This window comes from Hemitrygon akajei, chromosome 17, assembly GCF_048418815.1.
Source record: "Hemitrygon akajei chromosome 17, sHemAka1.3, whole genome shotgun sequence".
NCBI lineage: Eukaryota > Metazoa > Chordata > Chondrichthyes > Myliobatiformes > Dasyatidae > Hemitrygon > Hemitrygon akajei.
Window position 1 is genome coordinate 91,257,710 of NC_133140.1, and position 13,114 is coordinate 91,270,823.

Consider the following 13,114-nt stretch of genomic DNA (forward strand, 5'->3'; position numbering starts at 1 on the left):
AACTCTTAAGGTTGTTTAGACATGACTTGCCATGTATGAAGCTATGCGACTATCCCTAATCAGTCCATCCAGTCCCTCATTATACTTTCCAGTAACTTTCCCACTATTGATGTCAGGCTCATTGGCCTATAATTTTCTGGTTTCATTTTAGAGCCTTTCTTGAACAGCAGAAGAATATTGGATAACCTCCAATCCCCTGGTACCTCACGTGTCGCTGTAGGATGATTTAAATATCCCTGCTAGGGGCCCAGCAATTTATGCACTTGCTTCCCGTAGGGTCTGACGTTACACCTTGTCAAGCCTTAGGGATTAATCCACTCTTATTTACCTCAGGATAGCAAACACCTCGTCCTCTATAAAATGCATAGGGACAACAAAGTTAGAAACATAGAAAACCTACAGCACAATTCAGGCCCTTTGGCCCACAAAGTTGTGCCGAACATGTCCCTACCTTAGAAATTACTAGGGTTACCCATAGCCCTCTATTTTTCTAAACTCCGAAAGTCTCTTAAAAGACTCTATTGTATCTGCCTCCACCACTGTTGCGGCAGCCTATTCCATGCACTCACCACTCTACGTAAAAAAAACTTACCCCGACATCTCCTCTTTACCTACTCCCAAGCACCTTAAACCTGTGCCCGCTTGTGGCAGCCATTTCAGCCCTGGGAAAACTATGACTATCCACATGATCAATGCCTCTCATCGTCTTGTACACCTCTATCAGGTCACCTCTCATCCTCTGTCGCTCCAAGGAGAAAAGGCCGTGTTCACTCAACCTGTTTTCGTAAGGCATGTTCCCCAATCCAGGTAACATCCTTGTAAATCTCCTCCGCACCCTTTATATGGTTTCCACATCCTTCCTGTAGTGAGGCGACCAGAACTGAGCAAGTTGTCACTTTGCCTCACTTCCATAGACTCTGTCAGTCTCCTGAGTAAATTTAAATGTATGAAATGTTTATTTATGCTCTCCCTCATCTCGTCTCCACACATAGATTACCATTCTGATCTTCCCGAGGACCAATTTTGGCCCTTGCGATTGTTTTGTTTTAACATATCTATAGAATTCCTTGGGGTTCTCCTTTACCTTGTCTGCTAAGGCAACTTCATGCCTTCCTTTAGCCCCCCGATTTCTTTCTTAAGTGTTTCCTTGCATTTACCAAGAAAGCTTGCAAGAAAACTGCTTGACCCAATCCACATTTACCAGATCCTTTCTGATACCATCAAAATTGGCCTTTCCTCCCATTTAGAATCTCAACCGCAGACCTGATCTATCTTTTTGAATATTTACTTTGAAACTAATGGCATTGTGATCACTAGATGCAAAGTGTTCCCCTACAAAAACATCTGTCACCTGTCCTGTCTCATTCCCTAATAACAGATCAAGTATCGCGCAGTCTGTTGTTGGGGCTTCTATATACTGATTAAAGAAACTTTCCTGAACACATTTGACAAACTGTCCCATCTAGTCCTCTTACTGTCAACATGTGCAAAGTTAAAATCATCTACTATCCCAACCTTTTGTTTCTTGTAACTGTTTGCAACCGCTGCAAATTTGTTCCTCTAAATCCCTTGGGCTGTTTGGTTGTCTATAATATAGCCCCATTAATGTAGTCATACCTTTCTTATTTCTCGGTTCCACCCATAATGCCTCATTAGATGAGTTCTCCAGTCTATCTTGACTGAACACTGCAGTGACATTTTCCCTGAGTAGCAACTTCACCCATTCTTCCTTAATACCTCCCACTCTGTCATATCCAAAACAACAGAACCCTAGAATATTTTGCTGCCAGTTCTGCCCCTTCTGCAACCAGCTCTCACTAATGACTACAATATCATAATTCCCGGTGCCGATCCATGCCCTGAGCTCATCTGCCTTTGCTACGATACTACTTACCGTAGATTTCGCACTACAGAGCGCACCTGATTAAAAGCCGCTGGCTCTAATTTTAGAAAGAAAATCAATTTTGTACTTGTACAAGCCGCACCGGATTTTAGGCCGCAGGTGTCCCACGTTGTAATATGAGATATTTACACAGAAAGATATTACACGTGAGGATTTTTTAACTTTTAATTAAATCCGTATGGTAACATAAACAAATACATATTGCAAATGCTTTTTTTCGAACCGTGCCTGTAACGCGGCTACTTTTAAATATACATACGTATCGGTAACACAAATTACATTGCGTATACTTTTTTACTGAACAACATTCCAATATCTCCTAATGGCTGGTAAAAAATATATATACTGCAGCCTACCAGGAAAAGTTATTGATCGCCTTTAACTTAAAAGCAGCGTTCGGTCGGGTCTAATGCCGCTAGCTCCCACCTTCCCGTTTATCGCAAACCGGTATTTCCCACAAGATGTGGCGAAACCGGATGTGACGTCATAGCATCCCGGGATGTAGTACAGAAAACAAATATACCGGGTACTTAAACACTTCTAACTTTAACTAGAAAATACTAACAAATGAATTACTAAGCGAAAATATTATAAACTAAATAACTGCCATAAAGGCAGCACAATGCTTTTCTTCGAGTGTTTTCCATGTTGATGAGGGTGAGTACAAATGACTGATTTACAATAATTTAATTGTGAAAGTGCGCTTGATTTATCGTACAATTTCATTGGACCTCTGTGAACTACTCATCAATTTTATTGGTCTACTGTTACGAGGCAAAATGTTTTTGGCGGCATGAAAAAAAATCATGCATTAGCCGCACCGTAGTAAAGGCCGCAGTGTTCAAAGCTGTTCAAAATGTGGGGAAAAAGTAGCGGCTTATAATCCGACATCTACGGTACATTGAAATGTACGCAGGTCAAGATATTGGTCGCACCTTTTTGTTCCTGTCTTTAGCTCTTACCATCTGTCCCCACAACCTCTTCACTCTACTTCTGGTAAAGTCTGAACTGTGCACAAACATGGAGATATAATCTCATCAAGGCTCCATACAATTGTAGTGAAATCCTCTTGTAGTATAGGCTAGCATCCCATTTGCCATCTTAATTATTTGCTGCTTTTGTCTTTTGACCTTCACTGATGAGGACAGACACGAGAGCTGGAATAGATTGGTTGTTATATGAAGAATGAGTGAATAGACTGGTATTTTATCTGCTGGAATTTAAAAGAGGAAGAATGTTCTCAATTGAAACAGACATAGGTCAGGATGGGATGGATATAAGGATATATTCTCTTGAGGGAGAATCCGGGAACTACAGAGGCTGAGGAGAGAGTGACCTGTAAGGAGCACCTATGATTGTTTAATGCTATTTCCAGTATACATGTGTTAAGGAGAATGAAATTATTGTTATTCTGCGTTTAAATTCCAGCAGATACAGCACAAAGAAACACAATAAGCTAAAGTACACAATAATAAAAAAGCACAATAAATATAAATATAGAAGGTACCTGTATAAGACCTTAAGACATAGGAGCAGAAATTAGGCCATTTGGACCATCGAGTCTGCTCTGCCATTCAATCATGGCTGATCCTTTTTTCCCTTCCTCAGCCCCACTTCCCAGCCTTCTCCGCATAACCTTTGATGCTGTGTCTATTCAAGAACCGATCAAGCTCTACTTTGATCTAGATCAAGCTCTACCCAACGACCTGGCCTCCACAGCTGCCTGTGATAATAAATCCCACAAATTCATCACCCTCTGGGCTAAAGAAATTTCTGTTTTAAATAGATGCCCCCTATCCTGAGCCTGTGCCCTCTTATCCAAGACTCTCCCACCTTGGGAAATATCCTTTCCACGTCTACTCTGTCTAGGCCTTTCAACATTTGAAAGGTTGCACGAGATCCCCCCCATCCTTCTAAATGTCAGAAGAACAGACCCAGAGCCATCAAACGCTCCTTGTATGATAACCTTTTCATTCCTGGAATCATCCTTGTGTACTTCCTCTGAACCCTCTCGAATGCCAGCACATCTTTTCTTTGATGAGGAGCCCAAAACTGTTCACATTATTCAAGGTGAGACCTCACCAGTGCCTTATAAAGCCTCAGCATCACATCCCTGCTCTTGTATTCTAGACCTCTTGAAATGAGTGCTCACATTGCATTTGCCTTCCTCACCACCTACTCGACCTGCAAGGTAACCTTTAGGGTGTTCTATACAAGGAATTCCAAGTCCCTTTGCATCTCAGATTTTTGGGTTTTCTCCCCATTTAGGAAATAGTCTGCACATCCGCATGATCACGCATTTTCCAACATTATATTTTCATTTCCCACTTTCTTGCCCATTCTCCTAACCAGTCTATGTCTTGTGTCCTCAACATTACCTGCCCCACCACCAATCTTTGTATCATCTGCAAACTTGGCATCAAAGCCATCTATAGAAGTGGTTCCAACACCAACCCTGTGGGACACCACAAGTCACTGGCAGCCAACCAGAAAAGGATCATTTTATTCCCACTTGCTGCCTCCTACCAATCAGCTAATGCTGTAACCATGCCGGCAACTTTCCTGTAAAACCATGGGCTCTTAACTTGGGAAGCAGCCTCATTTGTGGCACCTTGTCAAAGGTCTTCTGGAAGTCCAAATATGCGTCCCCTTTATCTATCCTACAAGTAATCTCAAAGAATTGCAATAGGCTTGTCAGGCAAGATTTTCCCTTAAGGAGGGTTTCGGTGACGTCATCATCGAGAATGGCAGCTTAAGTCACTAGCTCCTCCGGAAAAACGCATATTAAACTCCGTTATCCCATCAAATATAATATTTTTCGAAAAATATTTGAACTGAAAAGAGGGGCAAGAATGGGGAGAAGAAATGGAAATAAAAAAAGTGACACTGTGGAGCCTGCGGCCGAGAGGAGTGCAGCGAGCGGCTCTCCTACCCAACCGCGTGCTAGCGAGGCGGATGCTGGGCCTCGTTCAGGCAAAGTGGCGAATATTTTTGAAATCCTGAAAGAGATAAGAGAGGTCCAGAAAGAAATAAAGCAGCAGCTCCATGATTTTAAATCAGAGTTCGCCAGCGTTAATCAAAAAATAGCGGTGGCAGAGACTCGAATTGAGAAGGTGGAAGATCGCGTTCAAAATGTGGAACGGATACTGAGCAAGACAATAAAAATAATACATCACCAAGAAGGTAAACTGCTTGATCTGGAGGGAAGATCACGGCGGAAAAATACCAGAATCTACAACGTTCCCGAAGGAGCGGAGGGCTCGTCTATGACGGAGTTTGTCGAAAAGTTACTGCGGGATGCGCTGGATCTTCCCTCGACTGTGGAGCTGGAAGTCGAGAGAGCCCACCGCGCGTTCATTCCAAAACCTACCCAGGATAGAAAGCCATGCTCAATAATAATTAAATTCCTTCGGTACAGCACCAAGGCGCAGATTCTACAAAGGGCCTGGGGTAAGAAGAGGGTGTTTTACGACAATAAATTAATATATTTCGACCAAGATTAACCCCCCGCGGTCCTGCAGAAACGCAAAGAATACTCTGAAGTAAAGCGAGTACTAAAGCAAAACAAGATTAGATTTCAAACTCCGTACCCTGCTAAACTTTGAGTGTTTTATGACAATGGGATGCGGTTGTACCAGACGGTGGAAGAGGCAACTACAGACATGAAGGCCAGAGGGTTGCCCGTTAGCGTGACCAAAACGAGGGAAAACCTGACTGAGGAATTATCCCGCTCTGCTTGGGAAATAGTGCAAGAATCGAGAAGGCAGGAGACAGGAGGAGGCCAAGAGAAATATATCAGGAAGAGACCGGGAGTTTCCCAAAGACAGTCCTTGCCCCCTTCAGAAGAGCCATAAGGTTTGGCTAACTTTAAAAATGTTGAGAAGCTAAACGGAAGCAAAAGTACACGGTGATATACCTATCTTGAGAAATACTTATTATAATATGGATTTTATATTACTTAGTTGTTATTCTTTATTCGCTCACTTACTCCTTTTTCCCCACCAAAATGAGAATATATATATGTGTGTATGTATGTGCATATATATATGTATGTATATGTGTGTGTGTGTGTGTGTGTGTGTGTGTGTGTGTGTGTGTATGTATGTATATATATATATATAGGAGGAGTACACAGGGAAATCTTTTCTGTGTAATGGATTTGTTCAGTGACTTTTATGAATACTGCATTGGGGGCCCTCAACTCACAAGTAGGAGGGGTTATCCCTCACAGATAGACATTTCCTCTCGCTCAACGCGGGGTCATCTACTAGAGACCTCAGCCTTGGAATCACACGTTCGTTGCCATTTTTGTTGTTATTTGCGTTTCTTGGTTCTTACTTGTTCAGGGAGTAGATCGATTAAATTTTATTCTAATTTCAATGGTACATTTTTTTTAAATTTACTAAATTTTTGAAAATTACAAGAATAAATGAGATGAAAAAATAGTAAGAAAAATAATATTAACCCTCCCCCCTCCCCTTAACCCTCTCCCCCTTAACCCTTATCTAAAGAAAAAAAAGAAAGAAAGAAGAGAAGGATTGCCTGGATATCGGAGGATCCCCACATGCTCCATGGAGTTCAAAATAATTTTAATATTTATTTTTTTTCTTTCCCCGATTACTTTATAATTTTATCTTCAAAGGACCTATGTATTTAATCCTATCTTTTGTAAGTATGGGCCTCAACTGAATGTAAATTTGTATCCAAAAAAAATTGAATTTGTTTTTTCATAAAATCACAAAAATCTTGACATTTTAATAAAATTGAATTAAATCTCCATCTATAGATCGATTCCTCCTTATCCATCATTATCATTGTCATTATCAAGGGGGAATGATCTGACAATATTCTTGCTTTATATTCCACACTTTTCACTCTATCTTGAATATTTTTTGATAATAAAAAAAATCAATCCTTGAGTAAGTTTTATGTCTATTTGAATAAAATGAATAATCTCTTTCTCTTGGATTAATTTTTCTCCATATATCAATCAGATTTAAATCTTTCATTAATGATAAATAATTTCAATGGTACATTGACGGGTAAATACAGATGGCTAAGGACAAGGTAAAATTCATTTCTTTTAATGTCAATGGGCTATTAAATCCAATCAAACGTAAGAGAATTTTATCCAATTTGGAACAATTTGATTCATACTGGGAAAAATGGTTTAACTACATAATGCCTCATAGGCCTGATTTTATTCTCACAAATCAATGAATCTGTTGTAAAAAAAATCACTCCCTACTTGTACATAGTTCTTTCCTTTTGCTTGTTTTTTCTTTCCGCTCTTTTCTATGAGTGTATACCTCAGATAAATACTTTGTGGAGATTTGTGATATATATGATTATATGATATATATGTACAATGTCTGAAATACATCTTATGGAAATGTTTGTTTGCTGATGAACTTCAATAAAAAAAATTAAAAAAAAAAGATTTTCCCTTAAGGAAACAGTGCTGACCTTGTCCTGTGTTACCAAGTACTCCATAACCTCGTCTTTAACAATTGATTCCAACATCTTCCGAACCACTGAGGTCAGGCTAACTGATCTATAACTTCCTATTTGCTGCCGCCTTCATTTCTTAAAGAGTGGAGTGCCATTTTCAGTTTTCCAGTTCTCTGGAACTGTGCCAGAGTCCAGTGATTTTTGAAAGATCATTACTACTATCTCCACAATCTCTACCGCTACCTTTTACATATTCCCTTTGTAATCTGTGGTCCACATCTCAGCTACTGTTAGGTGGCCTGCATATTACTGCCATCAGGGTCCTTTTACCCTTGCAGTTTCTTAAGTCAACCCACAAGGATTCATCATCTTCCTATCCTATGTCACACTTTCTACTGATTTGATGCCATTCTTTACCGGCAGATCCACGCTGTCTACCAGCCTTTCTATCCCTCCGATACAACATGTAACCTTGGACATTCAGCTCTCAACTGCAACCATCCTTCAGACATGAGTCAGTGATAATATACATATATTGATTTTATGTCCGTTAATGCTAGGCACAGGAGTGTCTGTATTAGGGAGACTTATGAGAAGCTAACTGAGATTAAAGGGGATTCTCTTACAATGGATATTCTTTAAAAACAATTCTGGGGTTCTGGGGATGGTTAACAAGGAAGATGTAGAGAGAACATTTCTTCTTGTGGGGGAGATCTCATACTGGGAGCATTCTTTTAGGAAATGGTTCTCCAATTTCAGAAAAAATGAGCTGGAATTTTTTCTGGGGCTGAGAATCTGGATCAGAGAGCTTTGGGGACAGGATATACTGAAGGCTGATGTTTCTGATTTTATCATTCATCTCAGAGTTTGAGATTTATCATTTTGCCAGTATTAAACTGAATACCTTTTATTCCACTGATTAAACTGTACAGGGCATACTTAGGATGCAACCATTTTGTTTTATAATAATAAGACAGTGTTTCAAGATAATGGTATGTTGATAGAATGGTTTAGAGCCAGGGTTCTCAACCCTTTTTTATACCATGGGCAGGCAGTCTGCGAACCCCAAGTTGGGATCCCCTGCTTTAGAGGGATATAGGTTATATGTAAGAAAATGGGACTGGCTTAGTTTGACACCTTTGGGTATGGATGAGCTGGGCTGAAGAGCCTCTTTCCATGCTCGGGTATATATAATGACTTGAACATATATATTTTGCTTAGAGTGATCAATCACATTTTTTTGTGGATGCAAAGAATTTGATTTTGCCAAAGAATTGAATTTCTTCCTCATCTTTCCTTTAAAAGGACATCATCTAAGTTTGCAGAAATGAAGTGTTTAGTCTCTTTTGGTAGTGCAGCCATCTTCTTCTCAAAAAATTATCTGGTGAATCTCTTCTGTACTGCTTCTAATACTCCATCATCATTGGATATGGGCAGACTGATGGCTTTGTGTCAGGAAAATGGTGCCCAACACATTTGATTAGTTTTTGAAGCAGTGACGAAGAAGATTGACAAGGTTAGAGTGGTAATCATTGTCCATGTGAACTTTAGCAAGGCCTTTGACAAGATCCCACATGGTCACCTAGACTGGAAGGTTAGATCACATGGGATTCATTGAGACCTCACTAATTGGATATAAAATTGGTTTGGTGGAAGGAGGCTGGTGTAGGGTTGTTTTTCCAATTGGAGGTCTCTGATCAGTAGTGTGCCACACAAATTAGGGCTGTTCTTTGCTGTTTCTTCTACACTCAATGGCCATGTTACTAAGTACATCTCATTAATGTAAATATCTAAACAGCCAATCATGTAGCTGCAACTCAGTGCATGAAAACATGTAGACATGGTCAAGAGGTTCAGTTGTTCCTGATGAAGGGTCTCGGTCCGAAACGTTGGCTACTCTTTTCTCACGGATGCTGCCTGACCTGCTGAGTTCTTCCAGTGTTGTGTACGTATTCTTTGATCCATAGCATCTGCAGTTGTATTTTTGTGTTTTGACCAATGAATGTTTGTTTGCGCCAGACTAGTTGGTTTGAGTATCTCATAAACTGCTGATCTGAAATTTTTATGCACGCTGGTCTCTAAATTTTGCAGAAAATGGTGTGAAGAATGAAAAACATCTAGTGAGTGACAAACTGAGTGAGAGAGGTCAGAGGAGAATGGTCAGACTGTTTCTAGCTGACAGGAAGGTGACAGTAACTCAAATAACCACTCATTACAACAGTGGAAGAGCATCTCTAAACACACAACACATCGAATCTTGAGGTGGATGGGCTACAGCAACAGCAGAAGACCACTCTGGATTCCAACCCTGTACCTAATAAGCTGGCCAGTGTGTCTATTTAATTATGATCTGGGTGTTTCTATTGTGACTGCTAAGTTTGTGATGACCTCAAAATTGGTAATATTAGTGCTCAGAAAACAATGTTATCTAAGATCACAACAAGAACTAGATGAACCGGGGAAGTGGGTCAAATTATCGGAGTTAATGTTTAGGAAGTTATAAATTCTAGATAGCAAAACCCTATTTTAATTGCATCTCTCTGATATCTGGCTAATTATCGTTTTTTTTCTACCTCTTGTTGAAAGTTAGAGCACTGTAAAGTGCAGCAAAGTGACATCACTCTGTTTAATCCCTGTCCATGTGACCTTGTTTGAGGAGCCTTCTCAATTATCCTCACTCAGTACTGACTAGATAGGTTGATAGATAGATACTTTATTGACCCCAAAGGAAATTATTACACTGTCATAGTAGCATTACAAGTCCACAGATATACAAATTTTGGAAGAGAAGTAAGAAAGAATAAAAAATAATTTACCTCAAACAGTCTTAACGGGACTGTTCCTTGGCTATAGATTGGCTATAGTCACTTCCTTGGCTATAGATTGACTCATTATAGAACGTAATTATCTAGGGTAAGAATGACCTCATACAGCGCTCTTAGGAGCAGCACTGTTGTCTTAGTCTCTTACTAAAAGTGTTCCTCTGTTCAGCACAGTGGCATGAAGAGGACGAGAAACATGGTCCAGAGTGGCCAGTATTTTCTGTAGGGTTCTTTGTTCTACCACAGCCTCCATTGTGTCCAGTTTGACTCTGAACACAGAGCCAGTTTTTCTAATCAGTTTATTGAGCTTATTGGCAACACCTGTGTTGATGCCTTTGCCCCAGCACACCACTGCATGGAAGATTGTATTGTCGACAACAGACTGGTAGAACATAGAAAGGAGAGGTCTGCATACTGGTTGACAAATAGTTCAGTGCCACCTCCTCTTTCAGTCTCCTATGTGTTTCATCCCCCCATCCCCCACCCACACATCTCACTTCATCTGAGTATTTTGTACCCCAGGATGTTGAGTTACCAGTCTTGCTCCTCCTCCAAACAAGTCTCAGTGATGGCAACATATTCCTCTGCATAAATTACAGTTTTGAGTTCATTTACTTTTCTAGTGAGACATCTTGCTTTAAAATAGATGCAACTTAATTTTGAGTTTCCCTGATGAGCACTTACCCACTTGTCCCTTCTCCTAGCTTAATTTTTTTTATCTCGGTGATTGTATCTTCCCATCTGAACTTCCACTCTGAGCCCCATCATCCAGGTTAAAGCATCCTTGCTCAGTTGGCTTTCTACTCAAAGTTCAAAACGTTCATTCCTACCATCAGTGGCTGCAGTGTGTGCTATCTATAAAAGGTACTGCAGTCACTTAGACTGGACCTCCCACATCAGTGACCAATCCCACCACTGAGGACAAGGGGTTCAAGTGCATGGTAACAACACACTCTGTAGGTTCCTCTATCCATATCACTGGTGATCAGAATACTGTGGGACTGTAAAACACTAGCTTCCCATCAAAGGCAATCAGATCCCCAGAAATAAATAAGCAAAAAGTTCTTGCTCTTGATGACTCTCCCTTACTCTGAGGTTAGGGAAATGGTTTGGGATTGTTACGTTGCAGTGATGTGTAAAGCTTCAAGTCTGTGTAGTGACATTGGATTGAGATGGGGAGGGTGTAGTGTAGCCGCTGGTATTCCATAATTGTGATGCTGTAAGCATGTGGGTATTATGCTCTGTCATATCTCGGGTTAGAAGAAGGGCACATTAAGGGTGTCTGACAACTGGAATGGTGTTCACCTCAGCTAAACTTTAATAAAATATTTTAATGTTCTCGTTACAGATGAGGCTCATGGAGAAAAGGCGAAAGAGAGTATTCGAGCGAAATGTGTTCAGTACCTGGACAGAGCAGAGAAATTGAAGGAGTATTTAAAAAACAAAGACAAGCATGGCAAAAAGCCAGTGAAAGAATCACAGCAAAATGACAAAGGGTAGGTGCAGCAAGTTGATCAGTTTTGGAGAAAATGGTCCTCTGGGGTAGTGTGGCACACTGTATTGCAATGGTTTAATACTGTGGCCTATATATACCTCACCCATTCTCCCTCAGAAATGTCTATTGAAAAGCATAAGATTATGAGAGAAAGCTGGCAGGGAACATAAAAACTGACTGTAAAAGCTTTTATAAATATGTGAAAAGAAAAAGATTGGTCAAGACAAATGTAGGTCCTTTACAGTCAGAAGCAGGTGAATTGATCATAGGGAACAAAGACATGGCAGACCAATTGAATAACTACTTTGGTTCTGTCTTCACTAAGGAGGACATAAATAATCTTCCAGAAATCTCCTCAGTAAGGGACTGAGGGTCTAGTGAGATGGAGGAACTGAGGGAAATACATGTTAGTAGGGAAGTGGTGTTAGGTAAATTGAAGGGATTGAAGGCAGATAAATCCCCAGGGCCAGATGGTCTGCATCCCAGAGTGCTGAAGGAAGTAGCCCAAGAAATAGTGGATGCATTAGTGATAATTTTTCACAACTCCTTAGATTCTGGATTAGTTCCCGAAGATTGGAGGGTGGCTAATGTAACCCCACTTTTTAAAAAAGGAGGGAGAGAAAAACTGGGGAATTGTAGACCGGTTAGTCTGACATCGGTGGTGGGGAAAATGCTGGAGTCGGTTATCAAATATGTGATAACAGCACATTTGGAAAGAGGTGAAATCATTGGACAAAGTCAGCATGGATTTGTAAAAGGAAAATCATGTCTGATGAATCTTATGGAATTTTTTGAAGATGTAACTGGTAGAGTGGATAGGGGAGAGCCAGTGGATGTGGTATATTTAGATTTTCAAAAGGCTTTTGACAAGGTCCCACACAGGAGATTAGTGTGTAAACTTAAAGCACACGGTATTGGGGGTATGGTATTGATGTGGATAGAGAATTGGTTGGCAGACAGGAAGCAAAGAGTGGGAGTAAACGGGACCTTTTCAGAATGGCAGGCAGTGACTAGTGGGGTACCGCAAGGCTCAGTGCTGGGACCCCAGTTGTTTACAATATATATTAATGATTTAGACGAGGGAATTAAATGCAGCATCTCCAACTTTGTGGATGACACAAAGCTGGGCGGCGGTGTTAGCTGTGAGGAGGATGCTAAAAGGATGCGGGGTGACTTGGATAGGTTAGGTGAGTGGGCAAATTCATGGCAGATGCAATTTAATGTGGATAAATGTGAGGTTATCCACTTTGGTTGCAAGAACAGGAAAACAGATTATTATCTGAATGGTGGCCGATTAGGAAAAGGGGAGATGCAACGAGACCTGGGTGTCATTGTACACCAGTCATTGAAGGTGGGCATGCAGGTACAGCAGGCGGTGAAAAAGACAAATGGTATGTTAGAAACATAGAAAATAGGTGCAGGAGTAGGCCATTCGGCCCTTCA

At 40.6% G+C, this 13,114-nt stretch overlaps 1 protein-coding gene across 1 annotated transcript in view; it reads left to right on the forward strand.

Moving 5' to 3' along the window:
- The window catches only part of LOC140740911 (vacuolar protein sorting-associated protein 4A), a 130,649-nt gene that overhangs the window by 18,320 nt on the left and 99,215 nt on the right, over positions 1-13,114 (forward strand). The window contains exon 3 of the mRNA XM_073070548.1: positions 11,525-11,672. Within this exon, the coding sequence (XP_072926649.1) occupies positions 11,525-11,672 (148 nt within the window). The remainder of the gene's footprint in view (positions 1-11,524; positions 11,673-13,114) is intronic.